Here is a 26,918-nt window from a genome sequence, read left to right on the forward strand (position 1 = left end):
TGTGTGTGTGTGTGTGTGTGTGTGTGTGTGTGTGTGTGTGTGTGTGTGTGTGTGTGTGTGTGTGTGTGTGTGTGTGTGTGTGTGTGTGTGTGTGTGTGTGTGTGTGTGTGTGTGTGTGTGTGTGTGTGTGTGTGTGTGTGTGTGTGTGTGTGTGTGTGTGTGTGTGCGTGCAACTGTGCATGCATAAAAGTCGGCTGTGTTTGCAGCAAAGTTGAAATATCTTTCACCTCAAAAGGGTTTACTGTACTGTATATATTCAACAGTTTTTCTACCATATTGATGAACTATCCACTTCTGTACAACCATACTTTTGTCGGAACAGCAGACCATGTTGCTTGGCTCTGGGCTGACTGATGATATTTGTCTCTGTGGGAGTCTAGAGACAGTGACTTTGTTGGACATTTATAGCTCTTTTCAACTGCAAGAAGGGGAACCGTGCCGTGCCATTTAAGCCATTCCACAGGCTCTGCGTGTGTGCTACGGCTTTGGTTTCAGATAAGATCTTCAGAACTTAATTTGGGCCCTGATCGGGACTCGGAGGTACTACTAACTCTTGAGTCCAGAATGCAGAATGTAACTTTCACAAAAGAATAGCTGATACACAAGCTCACAGTGTGACCTGTTGTGAGATTGTACATGGGGTCATTCCTATGTTCCCCGGGTTCTATGTTCTCCACTTACCTTAGGGGTTAGGGTTAGAGTTTAGGATTAGGGTTTGGAGTTGGGTTTAGGTTCATTGTTGTAAGCGGGGAACAAAATAACCTTTTTTTGCTGGGTGGGGAACATAGGTACAGTCCCTTGGACATCACGCACCTCTCCCGCTTCAGGGATGGTTCTGGTTTTAATAGAAATGTAAACCAAGAAAACTCTTCACTGCAATTCACCCTTTGTCAAGTCCCGCCCGTGGTTGTGCCCCTCTTCACACCCATTGGTTGCCGTTCGTGGTTGGACAAAAATCCTCTCTCTCCATCCACTACCATTGAAATAACATGTTTTTCAGTTGCTTCGTATTGATATTCTGTGCATTCAATTCTTATTTTAAACGTGGTGTCCGTAAAAAGGAACATCACGTGCAGCACGGTGACTGCAGCCTGCAGTCAGCAGGGCATATCATGTTTGTTCTTTTTCCAAAAATGATGTTTTATCAAATTCAACATAAACAAGGCGGAACAAGGGCGGGACAAGGCAGAAAGAGCCTGCTGGTTGGTCAGTCAGGGACCAATCAGAAGGCTGACAAAGGGTGAATTCACGGGTTCTGGAAGGTTTCATAGTCTGGCAGCCGTTGGGTGGGAAATTTCAGCGGCTTCGACTGTTATCTCTGCATTGGAACGGCGAAATCATCCGTTATCAGCACGTTTGAATGGTGCCAAAATGTCCATACTGGCATCCTCACCACATAGCCTGGTCAAGGTTTCCCCCTGGTGGATTCCCCCTGGTGGACGTGTCATTTCCAACTATTGTCGGTGCATGGCACTAGGAGCTACTAATATATACTATTCTCTGCCTATCAGGACGTAACTCGGACGGCGCTGAGTCGGGTCTGGTGACATACTGAACAGTGAGGATGCCAGTATGGACATTTTGGCACCATTCAAACGTGCTGCTGATAACGGATGATTTCGCCGATTCAATACATGATACCAGTCGAATGGGGTGGAAATTTGGTATATACTGTAGTTTATTTTTATTGGCCTAATATATTGTCTATATACATACATTCATGAATCCACTTGCTGACCGGCTGTCGGTATTGAGCAATGTCTTTTTATATGTGACCATACCATTGACGTCCTATATAAGGAAAAAAATGTCAATTTATATTATGCTTTAAGTATGTGACATGTCAAACTAGGGGGTTTTCATGATTCTGAATACATTCCAAGCATTAGTTTTGAACAAAAAACACTCCTTGGGCTAAAAACGGCCATTGCAACCATCACAAATGTGATGAGGTCAGCACATCTTGGGGAATTTGGGCAAGTGGCTATGGCTGTTTTTAGCCACAAGGAGTGTTTTTTTGTGTGCGAAACTAATGCTTGGAATGGATTCAGAATCATGAAAACCCCCTAGTTTGACATGTCACATGCTACATAAAGCATAATGAAAATCTTGCCTTGTAGGCTATAGGATGTTATAATGGTATGGTCACATATAATATAAACATATAATATAAACCCCTATTAAAATTGCTGATCTACAAGCTCAAAGCGTGCCACTCGGTGGCGCGCTTTGAGCTTGTAGATCAGCTATTTTTGAAAAATAGTTAAAATGTGCCTTTTCTTTCCGAAAATTGTCATGATTTAGAAAACTTTTTTTTTTTAATTTCGACGTCAGGTCTGAATGGGTTAAACAAAAGAAGCCTGTCGGCTGCCGGACTATGAGGTTATGGACAGGTCTTGAGTTACCCTTTTGTAGTGGAAAACAGACATTAGTTGGCTCTGTGGGACAGTTACAGTAGTTGTCTATGGCAGGGGTTCTCAACCCGTGGGTCGCGACCCCTCGGGGGGTCGCCAAATTATTTTGGGGGGTCCCCAAAATATTTAAAACATAAATAAAAAATAAAATATTTTCACGATTTTTCAAAAATAGCAGATCTACAAGTTCATAGCGCGCCACTCGGTGGCGCGCTATGAGGTTGTAGATCTGCTATTTTTCAATAGCTAAATTATAACAATGCTTAAAACACCAAAAGGGGTTCCCGCCCAAAATGGTTTAAGGTTATTGTAGCAGTCAATTTATATTGGGGGTCGGGAGGGGGCGGGGCGGGGGTCCCGAGACATTGCCAAAGCATTTCCGGGGGTCCCCGGCCAAAAACGTTGAGAACCCCTGGTCTATGGGACAAACAATACCGTCTTTAGTGTCGTTTGTCTATGTGGGGCTAGTCTCGCGTTACCAGACTGTTGCCTCCGCGATTTCCAAACGCTTCATCATACAGTCTGGGCCAACGGATGAGTATGCGATAAAGCGGAAGTGGAGCCTCCTCGCCACTTCCGTTTCGCCTTTACAGTCGCGCACATTTATACTAATATAAATGGAAATGATCTAAGCATATATAGCTCGTTGCTTAGCAGAAAAGGAAATACAAAATATATTTTCGTGAACGGAAATGGCAGCTTCCGTTACTCAGCTCATGGGGGCTATAGTCCCAGACTCTATATAGCATTTGGAGATTGTGGAATAGTTGTCTGGCTACGTGAGACACAGCTAGTTGTCTGTGTAGGATGGACACTTTGGTCTCAAACATCCTGTTTTGTTGGTTTGTCCCTGACCACGGCACTGGTCTTTAACCTTGAAGCCAAACACACACACGGGGCTTGCGTGTGACGTTGTCACTGACGTGCTGCTCACATACCCAGCGATGGAATAGGAACAGGTGATAGCTTCTGTACTGATTGATTAGCTGCCTGATCTTCCCAAAATTGCTATACGGTAGCTGACCAATCATTGCAGCTAAAAGGTCCACCACACTGAAATTGACCTATAGCTAAGCCCCTCCCCAAACTGCTATGGTCCAATCACAGCTAAGCATGACATGGGTTAGACAAACGCCTCCACCAATAGTTTTCCTATATGATAAAACATTGTTTTAAAAAATAAATGTCACACACATATTTTTCCAGTGCAAATGGCAGGCCTTGTTGATGGATTCGGAAGAGATTGGAAGAGATTTTTAAGGTCTGGTTCCAAAAAAATAACCAGTATTTTAATGTGTAAAATCCATGATATTTACATTGGAATGAACGAGCCCGGCTGGAAAGTGGGAGTGTCTAAGTGGTAGAGGGCGGGGCTTTGCTAAAGGTGAATTACGCTGTGACCGATCTCACAGCTTAACCACTTAAACCCCATTGACCCCCCCGGGGGGACCCTAAAATGTTCACATTCCCAGAAAAGGGACGCTAGGAGTCTAGGACACATGTAGTTAAGGAAGTGCCCATGGACGAAAGTCGGCTGCTAGACACGGTCGCTTTGTTTAGGTTCCAGATAAACCTCCTCACTCAGCCGTGAATTTGACCCAACTATCCAGAGTGGAAAATGGTTGACCTTCAACGGTTCACAGAATGGCTGCGTACAAACAAAAGTGACACCTTTCATGTTCTGTTCTGCCAGATCTCTCTCCCCACGCCGTTGGGGAATCACAGCGGGACTTAATATGCCAACGTTTTTCATTTCATGGTCCCCCAGTTTGGTATGCAGTAGGCCAGTGGTTCCCAAACCTTTTCATGTGAAGGACCCCTGAAATTGACACTAATTAGCCTCGCGGAGCCCCATTTGGATTTGGTTCCATTTGTACACTTTCAGAGTTACAGACCCATAAGGGTCCATTTTGGTTCCAAACTATCATTTAGCTGGGGACCCCCTGGAACTCCCTCAAGGACCCCTGGGGGTCCCCGGATCCCACTTTGGGAACCACTGCATTAGGCCATGTAATGTATCTCCATAACACTGAGTGTACAAATGGAACCAAATGGACCCATAATAACGTTCCATTGGTTCATTCTAGGGATGTGTAAATGTGTCAAAAATGAAAGCCCCCCCCCCCCCCCCCCCCCCCCCCCCAAAAAAAAATATATATATTTTCTTTTTAAAGAAAAAAAAAAAGATCACCATAGCAACCCCAGCCTAGGCCTGATTAGGTAAATTCCCAACACCTGCTAAATCCTCCAAACATGTATCTTGATTGGAATCAATCTCCACTCACACTCAATGACTCACACTCCTCATGCAGCTACAGAGACACATCCCAGGCACACTTTGGTAGGCCTATAGCCCTGTCCTGTTTGGATGACAGTATTGCATTTCCAACAGATTTTCATTAAAAAAAAAAAAAAAAAACATTATCGATTATTAATTTTCATAATCGATTTCGGGTCCCGTTAACGATAATCGATTTGTCGACAAATCGGACCCATCCCTAGTTCATTCGCAGAGTTAACTACCCGTAAGGGTCCATTTGACTATTATTAATTTGCCGGGACCCCATGGAATGCCCTTGAGGGCCCCTGGGGGCTCCCGGACCACACTTTGAAAACCCCTGGACTACAGTATATCATGAGTTTCTCATTAATGTAATGCTAGTAATGCTAATCTATTAACTTAAAGTGATCTATTAACTTATCAGATGATGGTAGTTTATCTCATTGTCTATGTGAATATAAATGGCTGTGGGTGTGCTAGTATGAACTGGTTGTCTTGCATTGGCATTTGTTGTTGCCCGATCTTGTCCCACTGAGGGAAGACGTGTAAGCAGTATGTATGTATTTTTTTGGGGGGGGGGGGGGGGGATTCAAGAAAGAATCTAAAATGATACAGATGCTTTCCCGGTTTAAGCAGGAGAGACAGACTGGCTATCCATCCATCCATCCATCCATCCATCTATCTGCTGCTCCTATAAGTCAGAACGTGGCGCCAGTGCCAAATAAATCCGCACTATGACCTTACAAGACGGGTCACTGAATAGACCAATTATTTGTTTACAAACATTGAGACTGCATGGTCACACGGGTGACTGTTTCATGTAATCAATTCCCAACAGATCTCCAAACCTGTTGTTTTTGGGGAGCGCTGGTTTCAGTTCAGTTGTGTGTTGGCTAGTTATACTTCATTGTGAGAGAACGGCTGATATACAAGCTCACATCGCGTCGCGAATGCCACTGTTGTGAGCGTAGAGGTCTGCGTGCGCGACACCATCGCGGGACGAAGCATAAATTACACTTGATGGGCTGCAGGTGCACGGGCTCTGCTGCCGTGATCATGAGCGCACCTCCCGTTCTTATGACAGCGACTGGAGGTGTGGTTTTGAGGACAACTGCTTTGAATTGCTGCTATTGTTCACACACAACAGAAACCAATGGATTATATATTTCAAGAGTGAGAGAATACAATAAAAATCCTAATCATTCTTCCTCCACACTGGGATAAAAACAGCATCTGAAAGTTTGATGGGGCATTTTTTACACGAGTGCAGTTAGAACTTTTCCATTGCATCTTATGAGAGGTGGTGTTCTTGTGCTGCCGGCCTGTGCGTGCATGCTGTTGCTTATCAGTGTGACGTTGTCTGTTAAGGCGTCTATGGTTTCACTTTCTTAGCGCGGTTAAGGTCTCAAAGATCAGTTTGTCTCATTTTGAGGAGAAAAAGGACTATTAAGCGTACACGTCGGATCCGTGTGGAGGCTGTCTAACATGTGAGTAAAAATAATATGTATTTTTAATTTCTCGATTAAATGAAATTAACCCATTTCAGGCCGAAAAAAAAGACTTATAAATTAACAGTTTTCTGAAAAACCCATGTTTCTATGTCAGTGGTTCTCAAACTTTTCCATGTCAAGGACCCCCAGAATTATCTGTATTTGGCCGCAGACCCCCATCTGAAAATATGTTGTTCCAGGTACCCCCCAGAAGCAAAGATTTGAGTTAAAAACGCTCTGAAAGAATATATATTCAAAGATTTCCGCCACATTTTCACGATTTCTCAAAAATAGCAGACCTATAAGCTCGTAACGTTTTTTAGAGATGTGAATTTAAATGCACAATACAGAACCAATTTGTTCAAGCTCAAAACACGTCGCAGCAGCTATTTTTGCTATATTTGAATTGAAATCCTAAATTATTATTTTCTATATTTTGGAATTGGAATCCTGAAAAACTTAATTTCAAATGCCTTTCCAATGCCTTTAATTCTTAGTTATAGTTATGTTAACTTCATGAACTAAATACAAATTCATTGGACAAGACCATAACATTTTAATACTACTCATTAAGCCACTATTTTAGACTGAAGTAATTAAAGCGGGTCATGTTTGTGTGATTTGGAATTGTAACGGCTGAAATCAATAATGTATCGGTATTCAAATATTAACCTGAGGGCCACAGTAAGTGAAGGTGGGAGCTGCGTGTGGCCCCGGGGCCGCCTGCAGTTTCCCATGTATGCACTAGCTGAACTGAGAACATATCTGTTGCTATACTATGCCTGGCTACCCATAATCTTTGTGAAAGAGCAGGTTAGCCAGGCATAGCAGAGCAAATGATATGTTCTCAGTTTACGTTGTAAAGGCACATACTACGGTACGTTGCATTTACAGGGCATGTGAGCTGCCCTCACTGCAAGCGAAGGGTCACAGTTTGGGCTTCTGTTGCCGAGCAACTGTCTTAAAAAGCAAAAGGTGTGGATTATTCACTTTGATGACTGCTCTTTCTCACTGCTTCTAGACTCCTGTTTAATGCCAAGTCGTGTATAACAAGTTACATGACATCACACACACACACACACACACACACACACACACACACACACACACACACACACACACACACACACTGTATTTATACACCATAAGCATAGTCATAATAATTACAGAAATGTATGAAGCACAGACACACACGTACATGGTAACCTTTAAGTGTTTGTTTAGAGAGTGTAGATGCGTTAATCATATGACTGAGTCTAGTGCCAACTCCGGTTCAAAGATGTGTGTTCGCTAATTCCTCTGTATTCAAATAACGTTAACAGGGTTTTAACTACGTTGTTTTGTTAACTTGTATAAACTTATGTACGGCTACATTTGTGTGTGTGACTGACCGACTGCGTGTGGCTGCGTGTGCGCGCGTGTGGCTGCATGCATGAGTGTGTGTGTGGCTGCGTGCGTGCGTGCCTGCGTGTGTGAGTGTGTCTATTTATATCATCATGGGAACAGGGGTCTCTTTGTAAAACAGCTGGAGAGGAAATGGGAGTTCTACGGCTGTTTGACTGGAAACGACACACACACACACACACACACACACACACACACACACACACACACACACACACACACACACACACACACACACACACACACACAGAGAGAGAGAGAGCAGAAACTTCACCTCCGTGTTAAAGCTCTCTCGATCCATCCAACACATGTTTCAGACTCGGAATGTATTTTGTACAGTTTTATATAGACTGTTAAAGCTGCATTGTGCGATATATATATATATACAGACACACTGTACATGCCTACAGATAACAAGGATAACTGTTTACTCTTGGGGCCTAGTTGGATGCTTTACCGATTGATCAACACTATCTACGAGTCTCAAAAGTATGCAAGACAGAGTAAAAAAAAGTTCCAGGCCCACAGGAACGCACCCAGGGTGCCGGCCCGATTCCGGCGAGCCGCCCCACGTCCGAAGCGGTTGAAAAATGACAGTTACCATGTGGGTGTCCCTCTACTGTACCCTCTACTGTACTGTACTGTCACTGTACTGTACTGGTACACCTGAAATCATCACATATACAGTTAATGTGTGTGTGTGTGTGTGTGTGTGTGTGTGTGTGTGTGTGTGTGTTTTAGGTTGCGCACAGGTGGTGAAAAACAGCCATGCTGTTTTCGTGCTCATACGCAGCCAGCCACCCAGCCAGCCACCCACACACACAGCTCCGTAAGGGAGTGGTTGCACCACTCAAAAAAAACAATGGCCGGGCCTTCCCTGTATGGATGGTACTTTCACTAGGTGTGCAGTTCGACGAATCGGACCCTTCCTCACCTAGGAGTCAGCCCAGCTCCTTATCCAGACATCAGTCATGTCAAAACTTGACTATTGTAACTCCCTCCTTACTGGTCTACCGGCATGCACACTTAACATCTTTTGTGCCCAAGACCTCTGTGGACGTCTTTGGTATTACCGCACGGGCAGAGCCCAAGACGTCTGTGGACGTCTTGGAAAAAGAATAAATAATAATATATATATATATATATATATATATATATATATTATTATTTTTTTAATCAAAAAAATCAAAACAAAGATGTTTTTTATTTTTTTTAATACATGGTGTCAAAGTTTGTTTTCGCCATTGAGAATGCATTTGGTGTTTAAATTAAATAACTCAAACTATAAAACATTTCAAAGTAAAAAGTTCCAGCATGTGTCTCCACAGTCAGCTGAATTATAAAAAAATGTGAATGGATTTTCTAGGTGAAAGTGATTTTTGGGCAGTTTTGCGTGGGCTCTCAAAGTGTTAAGCCTCTCCAATTGATCCAAAATGCCGCAGCTCGCTTGGTCTTCAACCAGCCAAAAGTCGGTCTACCTTAAATAGCTACCAAAGATATAAACAACACTGGTGTGGTATATAAATACATATAAACGGCAGACTATAATTAGACACATGCACTCCGAGATTATACGTCGTCTGTCTGTCTGTCTCTTCCCCCTGCAGATAATCACTCTGTCTGTCTGTCTCTTCCCCCTGCAGATAATCACTCCCTGCCGACGTTTGATCCTGTGCGCAGATAACAGGAAGGACATGGAGGAATGGATGGCAGCGCTACGCAGTGTTCAGAACAGGCAACACTTTGAGGTCTGTCTGTCTGTGTGTGTCTACAAGTCTCTGCCTGTCTGTGTCTACAAGTCTCTGTCTGTCTGTGTCTACAAGTCTCTGTCTGTCTGTGTGTGTCTACAAGTCTCTGTCTGTCTGTCTGTGTCTACAAGTCTCTGTCTGTGTCTACAAGTCTCTGTCTGTCTGTGTCTACAAGTCTCTGTCTGTGTGTGTCTACAAGTCTCTGTCTGTGTCTACAAGTCTCTGTCTGTGTGTGTCTACAAGTCTCTGTCTGTCTGTGTCTACAAGTCTCTGTCTGTGTGTGTCTACAAGTCTCTGTCTGTGTCTACAAGTCTCTGTCTGTCTGTGTCTACAAGTCTCTGTCTGTCTGTGTCTACAAGTATCTGTCTGTCTGTGTCTACAAGTCTCTGTCTGTGTCTACAAGTCTCTGTCTGTCTGTGTCTACAAGTCTCTGTCTGTCTGTGTCTACAAGTCTCTGTCTGTCTGTGTCTACAAGTCTATGTCTGTCTGTGTCTACAAGTCTCTGTCTGTCTGTGTCTACAAGTCTCTGTCTGTCTGTGTCTACAAGTCTCTGTCTGTCTGTGTGTGTCTACAAGTCTCTGTCTGTGTCTACAAGTCTCTGTCTGTCTGTGTCTACAAGTCTCTGTCTGTGTGTCTACAAGTCTGTCTGTCTGTGTCTACAAGTCTATATCTGTGTGTGTCTACAAGTCTCTGTCTGTCTGTGTCTACAAGTCTCTGTCTGTCTGTGTCTACAAGTCTCTGTCTGTCTGTGTCTACAAGTCTCTGTCTGTCTGTGTCTACAAGTCTCTGTCTGTGTCTACAAGGCTCTGTCTGTCTGTGTCTACAAGTCTCTGTCTGTCTGTGTCTACAAGTCTCTGTCTGTCTGTGTCTACAAGTCTCTGTCTGTCTGTGTCTACAAGTCTCTGTCTGTCTGTGTCTACAAGTCTCTGTCTGTCTGTGTCTACAAGTCTCTGTCTGTGTGTCTACAAGTCTGTCTGTCTGTGTCTACAAGTCTCTGTCTGTGTCTACAAGTCTCTGTCTGTCTGTGTCTACAAGTCTCTGTCTGTCTGTGTCTACAAGTCTCTGTCTGTGTGTGTCTACAAGTCTCTGTCTGTGTGTGTCTACAAGTCTCTGTCTGTCTGTGTCTACAAGTCTCTGTCTGTCTGTGTCTACAAGTCTCTGTCTGTCTGTGTCTACAAGTATCTGTCTAGACACACATTAACCACTTCAACCCTATACATTTCGGCCATTTGAAAATAGCCGATCTACAAGCTCACAATGCGTCGCGACGCATTGTGAGCTTGTAGATCTGCTATTTTCAATAGATTTTGAACTTGTGAAATGGCACATTCTGCACAATGAGTACTTTTAGCACTTTTAAGTACATTTTGATGCCGATACTTTTGTACTTTTACTCAAGTACATTTTCAATTCCGTACTTTTACTTGTAACAAAGTAGTTCTACATTGCAGTATTGGTACTTTTACTTAAGTAAAACAATTGAGTACTTTTCCCCCCACTGGTAGTTGGGTGCTCAGTCACAGTGTTGTTAGGCTGAGCTCACACCTTTCATGCAATTCTCTGTGCTCGTTGGGTGTTGTGTGAGGGGGAGGGGCGCATTCAACTGCGCCTCTCCCCCTCATACAACACAATGTTGTGTCAAACCATGTGACCTCCATTGGAAATACATTGGGCGGCCATGACACAACACAACATGCATCCAACAAGCACGAGAATTGCATTAAAGGTGTGAGCTCAGCCTTAGTCACATAGTTAGAAAGTTTAAGTTAGTAACAGCTAGTTCTAGTCACATATAGTTGGTTGGGTAGGTACTTAAATCGCTGTGAGGCAGTGTGTCACATACTGTATTTTTAGTAACATACTAACTTACTTATATAGTCAGTTAGTCGCATAATTAGTTAGTGACGGTGATTCGCATCATCAGTTAGTCACATACTGTAAGTAAGGCACATAGTTCCAGAGATAGAAGTCCACCAACCGAGAATAGTGTTTATAGCTATCTAGCTATATATCTCGTGTTGTGTTTATAGCAGACTCCTCACTCAAATGTGCACTTGCAGTTTGGGCAACTCCAAAGCAAACTCCACATGCCCCCAACATTTCATTTACCTGCCATAGTGTCAACCCCTTACCCCTGTGTCGGCTCTGTGCTTAGACTGGCATATTCACAGATACCGATATGACCAAATAAGGGCCGATCCGATACTTTTCCGATACCGATACAGTATCGGGACATCTCTAATTTCTGTTCCAATCACTTTAATCATAGAGCACATTTTAAAACAACTGTGTTGTGAACCCTAGTGCTGTCCACTGTGGTTCAACCCTAGTGCTGTCCACTGTGGTTCAACCCTAGTGCTGTCCACTGTGGTTCAACCCTAGTGCTGTCCACTGTGGTTCAACCCTGGCTGTCCACTGTGGTTCAACCCTAGTGCTGTCCACTGTGGTTCAACCCTGGCTGTCCACTGTGGTTCAACCCTAGTGCTGTCCACTGTGGTTCAACCCTGGCTGTCCACTGTGGTTCAACCCTAGTGCTGTCCACTGTGGTTCAACCCTAGTGCTGTCCACTGTGGTTCAACCCTAGTGCTGTCCACTGTGGTTCAACCCTAGTGCTGTCCACTGTGGTTCAACCCTGGCTGTCCACTGTGGTTCAACCCTAGTGCTGTCCACTGTGGTTCAACCCTAGTGCTGTCCACTGTGGTTCAACCCTAGTGCTGTCCACTGTGGTTCAACCCTAGTGCTGTCCACTGTGGTTCAACCCTAGTGCTGTCCACTGTGGTTCAACCCTAGTGCTGTCCACTGTGGTTCAACCCTAGTGCTGTCCACTGTGGTTCAACCCTAGTGCTGTCCACTGTGGTTCAAACCTAGTGCTGTCCACTGTGGTTCAACCCTAGTGCTGTCCACTGTGGTTCAACCCTAGTGCTGTCCACTGTGGTTCAACCCTAGTGCTGTCCACTGTGGTTCAACCCTAGTGCTGTCCACTGTGGTTCAACCCTAGTGCTGTCCACTGTGGTTCAACCCTGGCTGTCCACTGTGGTTCAACCCTAGTGCTGTCCACTGTGGTTCAACCCTAGTGCTGTCCACTGTGGTTCAACCCTGGCTGTCCACTGTGGTTCAACCCTAGTGCTGTCCACTGTGGTTCAACCCTAGTGCTGTCCACTGTGGTTCAACCCTAGTGCTGTCCACTGTGGTTCAACCCTGGCTGTCCACTGTGGTTCAACCCTAGTGCTGTCCACTGTGGTTCAACCCTAGTGCTGTCCACTGTGGTTCAACCCTAGTGCTGTCCACTGTGGTTCAACCCTGGCTGTCCACTGTGGTTCAACCCTAGTGCTGTCCACTGTGGTTCAACCCTAGTGCTGTCCACTGTGGTTCAACCCTAGTGCTGTCCACTGTGGTTCAACCCTAGTGCTGTCCACTGTGGTTCAACCCTAGTGCTGTCCACTGTGGTTCAACCCTAGTGCTGTCCACTGTGGTTCAACCCTGGCTGTCCACTGTGGTTCAACCCTAGTGCTGTCCACTGTGGTTCAACCCTGGCTGTCCCTCTTGCCTTCCAGTCTACCCAGTACAGCATGGACCATTTCAGTGGGATGCATAACTGGTATGCATGTTCTCACGCCAGACCGACATACTGTAACGTCTGTAGAGAGGCTCTGTCTGGAGTCACATCACATGGATTGTCCTGTGAAGGTAGGCACACGCACGCACGCACGCACGCACGCACGCACGCACGCACGCACGCACGCACGCACGCACGCGCGCACGCACACGCGCACACGCGCCACACACACACACACACACACACACACACACAGCCAACAAGATGCTACCACTTAAATTGTGTGTGTGTGTGCATTTGTGTGCGTGCGTGCGTGCGTGTGCGCGTGTGTTTCTAGTGTGCAAGTTCAAGGCTCATAAGCGCTGTGCTGTTCGTGCGACCAACAACTGTAAATGGACCACACTGGCTTCCATAGGCAAAGACATAATTGAAGATGAGGAGGGGGTGAGTGAAGACACACACACACACACGCACACATTTTACAATGTAGGCATTTAGCAGATGATCTTATCCAGAGGACTTAATGCATGATCAGAGCAAATTACATGAACGTATGAGTCAAACAATCGGCACTGTAAATACGAGTTCCAAGAAAAATAATATAGTGCCACAAAGTACCTATAGGATATAGATGAACCTAGTATACAAAGTACCTATAGGATATAGATGAACCTAGTATACAAAGTACCTATAGGATATAGATGAACCTAGTATACAAAGTACCTATAGGATACAGATTAACCTAGTATACAAAGTACCTATAGGATATAGATGAACCTAGTATACAAAGTACCTATAGGATATAGATGAACCTAGTATACAAAGTACCTATAGGATATAGATGAACCTAGTATACAAAGTACCTATAGGATATAGATGAACCTAGTATACAAAGTACCTATAGGATATAGATAAACCTAGTATACAAAGTACCTATAGGATATAGATGAACCTAGTATACAAAGTACTAAATAACGTCCTTAGCATTTGTGGTCTAGCGCAGTTTGTCTACAAACTGCCAACCTTCATCTGCATAGTATAACATCGCTGTCGGGCAGCAGAAACCTTGTATCTCCATATTATATTTCAACGTTTCATCTTTTCTTTTTTTTTTTAAGGTTTTTCGTTAAACAAATGCCCTTAAACCCTTCTTTATGGTACAAGTATGCCATGCAAACGTAGCCAAAATAGCAGATCAGCAAGATAGTGTTGTTTTTGGCAGCAAATTTTGATTTTAGTCTCTTGAATAGTTATCATTCAGTTTGGGGTGCATACTTAGTTTAGACTAGTCATTGGTTAGACATGGGTTAAGGTTAGGTTTAGGTGTGCTGCCCCGTGGGAGGTTTTAATCACCTGGAATGTCTTAGTGTGACCAAATATCATAGGATTTTAGTCGACTAAATCTACAGTTGATTTAGTCGATTTTAAAATGTATTTTGGCGGGCCTTGATGGCGTCTTAACAGTTTGACGGCCGCTAATTGTTTGATCCAGTGTTGCGCCGCTGCGTAATACGACATCCCCGCTATTTGTTTTATGTGTCTAAATCGCATCGCATTAATAATAACAAAAAAAGTCCGCCTCTGCCGCGCAGCAGGGAGAGAGCTTCATGTTATGACGACGAAACCGTAAATCGATACTTATGCTGGGCTGCTAGGGCTTCTGGGAAATTGAGTCCAATGCAAGCGGACGGTGGTTTTGTCTCACTACAACAGCCTCCCAGCCCCCTCCTTTCTGCTTGGCAAGATGGCGGGTGGTGCGATCGTTCAAAAACAAACTGAGGAACGGATCTGGACCGGATTTTCACGGATCAAACGCCAAAATACTTCAGCGTATGATCTAAAGGTAATAAAACAATCCAGGCAGCGTAGGATATTTAATTAAAAGGCAGGTTCCGCGTGATGTGGCGTCAAACTGTTAATGACACTTGCTGAAAATATTTTAATATATATTTAGTCTCAGTTTTAGTCATCATAGCTTAGTTTTCATTTAGTTTCCATTTAGTTTTCGTCAGTGGAAAAAGGAAGTCGGCGAACATTTTTCGTTTTAGTCGACGGTAATGTTGTAATCTAAGTACTGGACCCTCGTCTGGTTCTGACAGACAGGTAGTGTGTGCAGGCTGAGTGGTGTGTGACAATCCAGGTGAAGTATTCCTTTGGTACGGCGAATGCGGCGGCGGGTACCCGGGAGAACAAATTAACGAGACACGAGACAGTATCACGCTAAGGTTCACAAAGTTTATTACACAAACAGGAAACGTATATAGTGCTGGATCATAATGACGTGACAATAAGATATGAGACAGAAGAACGTGCCTACTGCAGCAAGGCTGACCTTGCTGCCGCCGAGATGGCTCTCGTAGCATATCTATAAAGTATGCTACAGTACCGGCAGTACACAATACATATCAAGTACACTGTATCTCAAGTTCAAGTACATAGACTAAGATGTACTGTGCATGGGCTTGTATCATAACAGGTAACAACACTGCAGCAAGATCAACTAGCGCACAACGCATCGCTATGCTGTTGATTATTGAATCAACCAGGGACAAGCGGAGACACACCTGATAAGGACATGAATTGTAACCTCCTCTCCTCTCCTCTCCTCCAGATCTCCATGCCTCACCAGTGGCTAGAAGGGAACCTGCCTGTCAGTGCTAAATGCACCATCTGTGATAAAACATGTGGGAGCGTCCTCAGACTGCAGGACTGGAGATGTCTGTGGTGTAAAGCTATGGTGAGGATGGAGACAGACATGGAGAGAGTGAGAAGGATGGGTGGATGAATGGCTGCGGATTGATGGATGGATGGATAAAAGATGGATATCGATTGATTGACGGATGGATATTGATGGTAGATGGATGTATATAGCTACAGCGATAGATATAGTTAAAGACTTTCTTACCTTTATGTGTAGTTGTTACGTCCCCACCAAAGAGGTACAGGTGTTATTTTGTGCAAAAGCCCATTCTTGGCTATTTCCTCTACCATGAGCCGTCAATGGGGGTTGGGTTTTAGTGCTAATTTGCTTATTTCCATCGAAATAAGTAGCAAAGTGTGCCGCTTGGGATACTATTTACATTATGAAGAGAGGATATATATATACAAAAATGTATTATTTTCAATTGATTTTTGAGCGATGGAAATAAGCAAATTAGCAGTACAATTCAATTGAATTCAATGAGGGCTTATGGTAGGGGGACACAGTAGATGGAATTTATATATTGTTGGCTTGATTATACCTAGACATGAATTGATCGATGTAGAAATGACGTGTCCCTCTTGTCCTGCAGGTACACAGTGGCTGTAAGGAGCAGCTGTCGTCCAAGTGTCCTCTGGGACAGTGTAAAGTCTCGGTCATCCCCCCGACTGCACTCAACAGCATTGACTCCGACGGTCAGCAGACGTCTTACTTACTTCAGCACTACTACTACTAATTTCTAGCCCGACCAGTGAGAGTGTTAACCCATTTTAGACCTGAGAAAAGATTCTACAAATGCCTTCTAAATCACCACGGTTTTCTGAAATACCCATGTTTCTATGTCGTTCTCAAACATTTTCATGTCGGGGATCCCCAAAAATATATGTAATTGGCCGCAGACCCCCATCTGAAAATACGTTGTTCCAGGGACCCTCCCAGAAGCACAGATTTGAGTTAAAAACGTTCGCTCTGAAAGAATATATATTTAAAGATTTGCGCCACATTTTTGCGATTTTTCAAAAATAGCAGACCTACAAGCTCGTAGCGCGGCACTCGGTGCCGCGCTATGAGCTTGTATATCTGCTATTTTTCAATAGCTAAAGTATAACACAATGCTTAAAACACCAAAAAGAGGTTCCCGCCCCAAAATGGGTTTATCGTATAAACTAGATTGATGATACCGTTTTCTGGATATCAACACACATGGAATGCCTCTTGGCTCCCCTGTCCAATCAAATTACTGACTAACCAAATGCTTATAATAATGTAGTGTCTATAACCTTAAGGTTTTCCTCTCTATCCTGTATGGGTTTTGCTGTCACAGGGTTGAACTGTATTTAGTTAATATTTCATTTGTATTTCCCAGGTTTCTGGAAGGCGTCCTGTCCTCCATCGTGTACCAGTCCTCTGCTGGTGTTTGTCAACTCTAAGAGTGGAGACAACCAGGGGGTGAAGTTCCTCAGGCGTTTCAAACAGCTGCTGAACCCCGCTCAGGTGTTCGACCTGATGAACGGAGGACCACACCTAGGGTGTGTGTGTGTGTGTGTGTGTGTGTGTGTGTGTGTGTGCTAGGGCATTCACTTCTAGTCATTTTTACTAGTTGCCTAGTTTACTAGTACTAGTCGACTAGTAATTTTTTTTTTGGGAAATAAATATTTGTACATTTAAAAACTGTGTACATTGGTGACTATAACTATAATCTACCTGATCTTGAGGCCTACAAAATCGGAGATTTTATTTTTTATTTTTTATTTTTTATCAACTAGTACCAACAAGGTCGACTAGTGGATGAGTAGTTGCTTAATGCCCTAGTGTGTGCGCGTGTCCGTGTGTCACAAATTATAAATGTGTTAATAGATGGACAATCATGGTGTCAACTTGACGGAACTTATTTCTCTCTCTCTCTCTCTCTCTCTCTGTGTTCTCTCCCTCTCTCTCTCTCTCTCTCCATAGTCTGCGTTTGTTTCAGAAGTTTGATACATTTCGTATCTTGGTGTGTGGTGGTGACGGCAGTGTGGGTTGGGTGCTCTCCGAGATAGACACACTAACACTGCACAAACAGGTGCGCACACACACACGCACTCACACACAGAGGTACACAGGACATTTTAAAATCTAATTCCAGTAACCTGACACCCAGCAATCCACTGCACCCTATTGCAGAGGAATGGAACTACAGTTCATTATTGCAACTATTGTGGACTGTACAAACTCACTCGTTTTTTGGGCGGTTTATTTTCCCCGCTCGATTCTGTTGTTCTATTGGCACAGTCTCTAAAGTGTAACGTCAACTTGATCTGTTGTTCTATTGGCACTGTCTAAACAAGTGTAACGTCAACTATCCTGTTTCTGGGATGGGCGTTGCCATTTGCCAAAGTTGCAGTCTTCGGCGATTCATTCACACACCAACCAATCGAAATAGTAACAAAGCAGATGATGTCGTTGTCAATGTGGCTAATCCGATTTACTAACCAAACAAACACGGTCAACGAGCACTACTGGCATGTAAACAAACCCGGTCAAATATACAGTATGTCGGATGATGCTGTTTCTGTAAAGAAACTATTTATCATAGGGCGATTTTAATAGCCAGATTGATACAGTTGCAAGTTACCGCAGTCAGTGGGGGCAGACATGTTGTTGACGTTTGGTCCGACGCTGCTGTTTGGCGTCATGGAGTTGAAACGGAGCTGATTGGTCGTAACCACGGTATCAGATCTTCAACCGAGTCTTACCCTGCCATAGGCCGAGTTACCAGATCCTCAGTCTTACCCTGCCATTGGCCGAGTCACCAGATCCTCAGTCTTACCCTGCCATAGGCCCAGTTACCAGATCCTCAGTCTTACCCTGCCATAGGCCCAGTTACCAGATCCTCAGTCTTACCCTGCCATAGGCCGAGTCACCAGATCCTCAGTCTTACCCTGCCATAGGCCGAGTCACCAGATCCTCAGTCTTACCCTGCCATCGGCCGAGTCACCAGATCCTCAGTCTTACCCTGCCATAGGCCGAGTCACCAGATCCTCAGTCTTACCCTGCCATAGGCCGAGTCACCAGATCCTCAGTCTTACCCTGCCATAGGCCGAGTTACCAGATCCTCAGTCTTACCCTGCCATAGGCCGAGTCACCAGATCCTCAGTCTTACCCTGCCATAGGCCGAGTTACCAGATCCTCAGTCTTACCCTGCCATAGGCCGAGTCACCAGATCCTCAGTCTTACCCTGCCATAGGCCGAGTCACCAGATCCTCAGTCTTACCCTGCCATAGGCCGAGTTACCAGATCCTCAGTCTTACCCTGCCATAGGCCGAGTCACCAGATCCTCAGTCTTACCCTGCCATAGGCCGAGTCACCAGATCCTCAGTCTTACCCTGCCATAGGCCGAGTCACCAGATCCTCAGTCTTACCCTGCCATAGGCCGAGTCACCAGATCCTCAGTCGCAAGGAACACATTTTTAGCCCCTCCTCCTATGCACAGCTTTCTGTGTTTGTACCACGGAATGTGATGATTTGATTGGCTGATGTATGAAGAGTGCCCCTCACTTCACATGAGTGTGATTTTTTTTTAACACCCCGAACGCCCGTGGTTATTTAATGTTTGTGTTGGCACCGTTTTCCTTTACATCACCATTACATCACCTAATCAACATGAGTTAGACTTTAATATATTAGCGCCCCTCACTTTACACAGGTGTGATTTTTGTATTAATTAATCACATCTCATTGTCTATTATAGCATTTCTGATTTGTTTTTTTCAAAATGTGCGCGGTATCGTTAAGCAGCATGTTTAGAGGTCAGAGTACTGACCTATAAACATGTCGACATCATGTTCATCAACTTCTTTCGAATCTTTCTTAGCAAGTTCAAATTGCTAGGAATAAGCTTCCGTTTATTTTTTATTTATTTTTATTTAGTATTATACTTTGCAAGTGTGTGTTTCACACAGTTTATTTTTTATTAAGCGTTTATTAAAAGTGAAACATTCAGCATAATGGTTGGTCTTCTAATGATGTTTATTGGTGTTCTCCAGTGCCAGCTGGGTGTGTTGCCACTGGGAACGGGGACTAACAGTGTTTATTGGTGTTCTCCAGTGCCAGCTGGGTGTGTTGCCACTGGGAACGGGGAATGACCTGGCCAGGGTTCTGGGATGGGGTTCGGCCTGCGATGACGACACACAGCTACCTCAGATACTGGAGAAACTCGAGAGAGCCAGCACCAAGATGTTAGACAGGTGAGAGCAGGGACGTGCACACATGGACATCTTTTACCCGTCTGTTAAACAACTGCCCTTTCCAGACCAAACGAATGCAGATTTTACTGTGGTTAAAGAAATGCAAATGCCACTCCTTTCCATGCCATGCCGGAAAGGCCGCATTCAGGAGAATTGCTTTGTTTTCCTCCAAAGTTTCCTGAATTTGGAACGCAGCATTTTGTGTTGAACAAATTTGTTTGGTAATCCATGTCGTTACACATCGCATCTCCACTAGCTAAAGACTGCTGGGTTGCGCCCCGAAAATAGCTGATCTACAAGCTCTCAACGCGTTGCAGCGTGACGCGTTGTGAGCTTGTAGATCTGCTATTTGTTGTCCAAAAGTGCCCTCTTAATGGATTTCAGCCCCTGCCTCTCTAACACTCTCTGCACGTGCCTGGGTGAGAGCTTGGCGAGAGCCAGCACCAAGATGTTAGACAGGTGAATGACTAGACAGTATGAGAGTTCATATGAGACGGGTGAGGTGTTAAAGGGGAGATTCGCACAAGCTGTTTTCTTACCGTATATGAAGACGCGTATCCATTCGTAATTGAAAAAAAAAACAAAAAAAACATGCCGAGCGTTTCATAAGGAATTAGCGGATTTACCGTCCATGTGGGTCAAACGCTAGAACTCCTATTCAATCGCGCAATTGGTTTTAGTTTTTTGTTTACATCTGATCTAGATGATGTGACAGGTTAGTCCATGAAGTGTTGTTGCTGCACTCTTCCTGGTCTACGCCTAGGGTCTATGTGTGCTGACGTTAGACCCCTCCTACGCTTTTCTTAAAGGACCAGCGCCCTATATCTTTATTTGTATTTATTTATTTATTTTGGGTCAATATACATATTATCCACTTACTTTTGTAAAAAAAGGGTTAGTAAGAAATTCCCCTTTAAGGGGTCGTCCACACCACTTTGTTGGAATAGTTAATCAATGTATAGTTAATTACTATAGTAACTAACTTACTATTAGTAATCGGTATTTAGACATAAATTATACTATAGATTATATAGGCGTGGCACTCATTCACACTACTAGAGTTTGTGAGTTTGTGTTTGTCCGAAATGTCCGAAAGTGGGTTATTTCTTTATATATTTCTTTGTTTGTTTATTTATTTATTTATTCGTTTGTTTGTTTATTTATTTAGTGGTTTTAGATTGTTCGCAATTCACACAACATGAGATATTTGGGACAAGCTTTAGCACAAGCGTCCATTACCGTCACCGGTTGGTTCGTACTACATTGTGGTCACCTTTTTAGACGAGATGAGATGCTATAGACAGACGAGTTACTCGCTGACATGTCTTCAATAACTTGTTTCCTGTTTCCTTTCTTTCTGCTGTAGGTGGAGTGTTATGGTCTACGAGACCAAGTTTCCACGGCAACACTCATCCTCTACGGCTACCGAGGACTGCAGCGACGACTCAGAGGTATACAGCAGGAAGTGACATCACTTCCCCCCCCCCCATTCCCATAGCTACCGTGTGATTAGTTTGTTTGTGAATCTGTAGTGTAGATAGATAAATGGTAAATGGTGCATTTATATACCCACGCTTTACAGAGATTGTGCATTACATTCACACATTCACACACACATTCATACACCGATTGCGGCGGAAGCCATGCAAGGTACCAACCAGCACATCGGGAGCAATTTGGGGTTCAGTGTCTGCCCAAGGACACTTCGACATTCGAACCGCCGACCCATGGATCATTGGACGACCTGCTCTACCTCTTGAGCCACAGCCGCCCGAACAAAGGGAGATGAACAAAGGGAGCTATTTTGAATAGAGCATTTATTTTAGGCATGTACAGCAGTGGTTCCCAAACTTTTTCATGCCAAGGACCCCCGAATTGACACTCATTAGCCTGTGGACCCCTATTAGAAAATATACACTACGGACCCCCATAAGAGAAGATTTGTACGTCTCTAGCAGTGATTCTCAACCATTTTAATTTCAAGGACCCCTAGTTTGATATGCATATTAGTCTACCTACCCCCATTTAATGGCATTTCTATCTCTGGGACCGCAATTTAACTCTGAGAGTTAAATGGACCCTAACGGGTCCATTTGGTTCCATTTGTACACTCTCTGAGTTACAGACCCATAAGGATCCATTTGGTTCCAAACTATCATTTAGTTTGGAACCAAACTAAATGACCCCATATAAATTACCCCATATAAATGACCCCAGGGGTCCCCGGACCCCACTTTGGGAACCACTGTTCTACAGTATGCTCCTGTTCATATTGACAACATACGCGTCTCCAGTACATAATAGTAGGCTACACAGTCACCACCAGTACATCGATGTGTTTCCTCCAACTGCGCCTTGGTCTGCCCCGGGGTCTCCTCCCAGTGGGACGTGTGTCGAGGACCTCCCTATAGGGAGACGCCCGAGAGGCGCCCGAACCGCCTAAGCTGGCTCCTTTCCAGGCGAAGGAGCAGTGGTTCTACTCTGAGTCTCTCTCGTGTTACTGAACTTCTCACCCTATCTCTAAGGGAGATGTCAGCCACCCGTCGAAGAAAACTAATTTCGGGCCGCTTGTATTCGCGACCTTATTCAGTACATGTTCCAGTTCAAATTGACAACATGACATAACATAATAGTGCCCCAGTACATTATTCCCGGTCTGATTGTTTTGCTCCAGGTTCAACACATTCTGACCTATGAGGATTCAGTAGCAGCTCATCTGTCCAAAATCCTGACCTCAGATCAGCACTCTGTGGTGATCTCCTCTGCCAAGTGCGTATTTCTCTCTGTCTCAATTCCTGTCTCACTGTAATGAATTGATCGATTGTTGACTATTCTATACTGTTGTGTGTGTGTGTGTGTGTGTGTGTGTGTGTGTGTGTGTGTGTGTGTGTGTGTGTGTGTGTGTGTGTGTGTGTGTGTGTGTGTGTGTGTGTGTGTGTGTGTGTGTGTGTGTGTGTGTGTGTGTGTGTGTGTGTGTGTGTGTGTGTGTGTGTGTGTGTGTGTGTGTGTGTGTGTGTGTGTGTGTGTGTGTGTGTGTGTGTGTGTGTGTGTGTGTGTTCTCAGGGTGCTGTGTGAGACAGTGAAGGATTTTGTAGCACGCGTTGGGAAGGCGTACGAGAAGAACACGGAGAGCTCGGATGAATGTGACCTCATGGCCAAAAAGGTAACGAAACATCTCCATACAACACGATAAAAACACAGTTAACACATTAAAACGCAGTTAAAATAAACACAATATTAAAGCACAGTTAAAACCGAAGTACACAGGTGGTGGTGGTGGTGGTGGCAAGATTATGAAAATGTTCAAAACATCAAAACAATAAATGTTATTTGCATATTTTTTCAGGATGTTAACAGTGATGATAGTCTCTTGGCTTGTTAACTGTTGTACCATTGGGTCAGGGGATGCAGTGGCTTAGCTGTAGAGAGGCTCACCATGCACCCCAATATCATGGTGCTGTGAAAAGGTACTGTAGCGTGTTATGAGGTCGGCTGAGGAGAAACTAAATAAATCAATAATAAATAAATACAACCAACCATATTACACATAAATACATGTTGGTCTATCTATAGAGCGTCGCAGTCCCGCCCCCTTTCATGACGACGCCAGGCCCAGGAAATGATTCCCAATGCATTTTCCCCATCGACATTTCAAAAAGTATTTATTTAAAGACCTTTTTAAGCGTCGTACAAAGCCAACTCGAGTTGTGACAAATCATGACAACAAACACAATATTTTGGACCAAGCAAATAATCACAAAGTGATCTAATTATTTATTCGGCCCAAAACATTGTGTGTATTGCCATGATTTGTCACAACTCCAGTTGGCTTTGTCCACGGCGTAAACGTCTTTAAATATATAATTTTTTTAAAGTCTGAGGAAAATGAACGGCTCCGGGTCTCTCGAGGGGGGGGGGGGAGGACTGCGACGCTCTATACAGTAACACCTCTAATCAGTAGAAGGAGATGCTTGCCAAAAAACAGGAAGAAAAATGGCACAACAATAATAATAAAATACATAATGGCTAATATGTGAGATTAGTAAATCATTCACGTCAACGCGACATGCCTCTGTATCTGTTCAGGCGTATAAACGCGAGGAGGTATACATGTCTCTGCGTCTCCTCCTCTCTGCAGTGTGTCGTCCTGAAGGAGAAACTGGACTCCCTCCTGAAGACACTGAGCGAGGAGGCGCAGGCCTCCTCCGCTGTCCTCCTCCCTGCACCACCACCTCCTCCTCCTCCTCCTCCGCCCCCACCGCTGCCCATGGCCCCTGCACCTCCTCCCCCCACCATTGTGGAGGAGCCAGAGGTGGAGAGTAGTGTCCCTCTTCTGTCTTGTCCTCCTCCGCACTGCCCCACGCCGCCCCCTCGCGCACCTCCCTGCACTACTTCTTCTTCTTCTGCGGCGGCAGCGGCGGCGGCGGCCATGTTTAAACCCAGAGAACAGCTGATGTTGAGAGCAAACAGCCTGAAGAAGGCCATCAGGCAAATTATTGAGCACACAGAGAAAGGTGAGTCGGACAGACATGATTTTTTTTATGTTAAGTTAACACAATTTGCTAGGGCATTGGTTCCCAAAGTGGGGTCTGGGGACCCATAGGGGTACTTGAGGGAGTTCCAGGGGGTACCTAGCTCAATTAGAGATAGTTAGGAACCAAATGGACCCTTATGGATCTGTAACTCGGAGTTAAATTTACAGCGGTTTTAAAATATAAATTGGGGGTCCCAGAGATAGAAATGCTATTAAATCGGGGGTCCGTCGCATAATGCGTGTGAAACTGGTGGGTCCTTGAAATTAATATGTTTCGGAATCACTGCTAGAGCTGTACAAATCCTCCCTTATCGGGGTCACTGCATATGTTTTCAAATGGGGGGTCCGTGGCCTAATAAATGTTGATTTGGGGGTCCTTGACACGAACAAGTTTGGGAACCACTGTGCTAGGGCAGGGGTTCTCAACCCGTGGGTCGCGACCCCTCGGGGGGTCGCCAAATTATTTTGGGGGGTCCCCAAATTATTTTCAAAAAAATAAATAAAAAGGGTTTTTTTTGTTTGTTTTTGCAACTGAATGTCTGGAAAGTGGAAATGAAGAGTTTACATATAGTACACATAGTACATGCATACACCTTCCCTAATGATTATATCTGGTTTCAGTATTTATTTATGGTGTATTGTCTCTATTATTAAGGTTATTGTAGCAGTCAATTTATATTGGGGGTCGGGAGGGGGCGGGCGGGGGTCCCGAGACATTGCCAAAGTATTTCTGGGGGTCCCCGGCCAAAAACGTTGAGAACCCCTGTGCTAGGGGACCCCGATGGAGCCTTCTGAAGGCTCTGCCACTTTGAGAACCAGCATTGCTTCTCAAAGTGTATACAGTCTACTACTGTCTGATTGTTCCCTGTCTCTCTCTCTCTCAGCGGTGGACGAGCAGAATGCTCAGACCCAGGATGTGTTCTCGTTGGCCGTGGGAGGTCCGCTGCAGCAGGACGAGGTGGTGGAGGACGAGGACGAGGAGGAGGAAGTGGACAAAGTGTCTGTTCGCTCGTCCTACAGTGGCTCCACACGGGGCCACGCCACGGCACGCAGAGGTCAGTCAAACCGAAACCAGCGAGGCACTCACTCTCACACTCTGCCCATGGGTGTTTTTTTAGTCACTTGAATAGTTTACATTTAGTTTTAGTCACATGTATGTATGTATGTATTAGTGTTAGTCTAGTTTTAGTCGACTAAATGTCATAAGATTTTAGTCGACAAAATCTACAGGTGATTTAGTCGACTAAAATGTGTTTTGGCGGGCCTTGATGCCGTCGTAATGGCTGATTTTATACTTGCTGAAAATATCCGCGCTGCGACGCGTTGTGAGCTTGTAGATCAGACCATCTTCAGCATGCAACCGAATGTAAAATGACGTATACTGGATCTCTTGTCCACTAGTCCCTTCCTAACATTTTACTCTAGTTTTTATCTGTTGATGAAATTGTCAACATATCTAGTCTTAGTTTTAGTCATCATAGCTTCGTTTTAATTTAGTTTCCATGTAGTTTTCGTCAGTGGAAAAAGGTAGTCGACGAACATTTTTCGTCTTGGTTTTAGTTGACGAAAACAACACTGGTTGGTGGTTCTGGTGAAAGTGCCAGCATTGAACAATGACGCAAGATATAGGACAACAGCAATTTACAGGGCCAAATGCCAATATCAACATTCAAAATATTTCAGTATGCGTAATTAAAAATTGGCATGAATCAGTATTCTGCCTTGGACTCTTCAACTCATTTACCGCCAACACCCCCCATCTGGTGTCTGAATTGTGTACTCCAGGACCACCAGCCAGTCATTTTATATGCAGTATTTTAGCCGTGACGTAAGCGCCCCCCTCCGGATATACTTCCGGGTCCTACTGTTTGTGTCGCTGTTGTGTCCCCATAGAGTTATACTGTGTCCCCATAGAGTTATACTGTGTCCCCATAGAGTTATACTGTGTCCCCATAGCGTTATACTGTGTCCCCAAAGCGTAAAACAGATTCACGCGTTCAGATATTGCTATTGACAATGACAAGCGGACGGGCGCCGGTGCCTCTCAAGGCCCCCAGTGAGGCTCTCCCAACGTCGAAGCACTACTCGGCCCTGCTGGTCAGAGAGGGGACTGCAGGCGGACCCGTGGAGTTATGACGAAGGAAACCCCGTGCAGCTGGGGCTTTAACATTGAGCGCTCGGAAGTAGACCGTTCTTCCGGGTGCTTGTTTTTTATTCTAGTTTATTTTGCTAGCTTTAGTTATAATAATCATTTCTTCTTCTGTTTTCTACATGAATACAACCACATTATAACCATATAAAATGAAATGGGAGTTAAATGCCCATTAAGTCTCACACCAGTAGGGCCGAGTGCTTCAAGTTAAATGCTGCAATTTGTAAAAATGGCAAAATATGACTCCTAACGTTGTTGAAGTGGGACTCATAAAATGTCCCTGGGACTCATCTAAAAGACTTGCAAGACCCTGCATCCCGGGACTCATTACATTGAAAACCTATTTGGGGGGTGGGAGAACACAACGGAGACAGCGCAGACAGCGCACGCAAACGGCCGCGAAGCGCAAGGT

At 44.5% G+C, this 26,918-nt stretch overlaps 1 protein-coding gene across 2 annotated transcripts in view; it reads left to right on the forward strand.

Moving 5' to 3' along the window:
* Positions 1-26,918, forward strand: part of dgkd (diacylglycerol kinase delta) — a 57,821-nt gene that overhangs the window by 11,390 nt on the left and 19,513 nt on the right. For both annotated transcript variants that reach the window (XM_079514510.1, XM_079514511.1), the window contains exons 4-16: positions 9,233-9,337; positions 12,892-13,024; positions 13,231-13,337; positions 15,505-15,630; positions 16,187-16,289; positions 16,961-17,123; positions 17,548-17,656; positions 19,681-19,820; positions 21,187-21,271; positions 22,495-22,589; positions 22,884-22,983; positions 23,959-24,334; positions 25,239-25,409. In XM_079514510.1, the coding sequence (XP_079370636.1) occupies positions 9,233-9,337; positions 12,892-13,024; positions 13,231-13,337; positions 15,505-15,630; positions 16,187-16,289; positions 16,961-17,123; positions 17,548-17,656; positions 19,681-19,820; positions 21,187-21,271; positions 22,495-22,589; positions 22,884-22,983; positions 23,959-24,334; positions 25,239-25,409 (1,813 nt within the window). The remainder of the gene's footprint in view (positions 1-9,232; positions 9,338-12,891; positions 13,025-13,230; positions 13,338-15,504; positions 15,631-16,186; positions 16,290-16,960; positions 17,124-17,547; positions 17,657-19,680; positions 19,821-21,186; positions 21,272-22,494; positions 22,590-22,883; positions 22,984-23,958; positions 24,335-25,238; positions 25,410-26,918) is intronic.

The sequence above is a fragment of the Electrona antarctica genome (genome assembly GCF_951216825.1).
Source record: "Electrona antarctica genome assembly, chromosome: 11".
Taxonomy (NCBI): domain Eukaryota; kingdom Metazoa; phylum Chordata; class Actinopteri; order Myctophiformes; family Myctophidae; genus Electrona; species Electrona antarctica.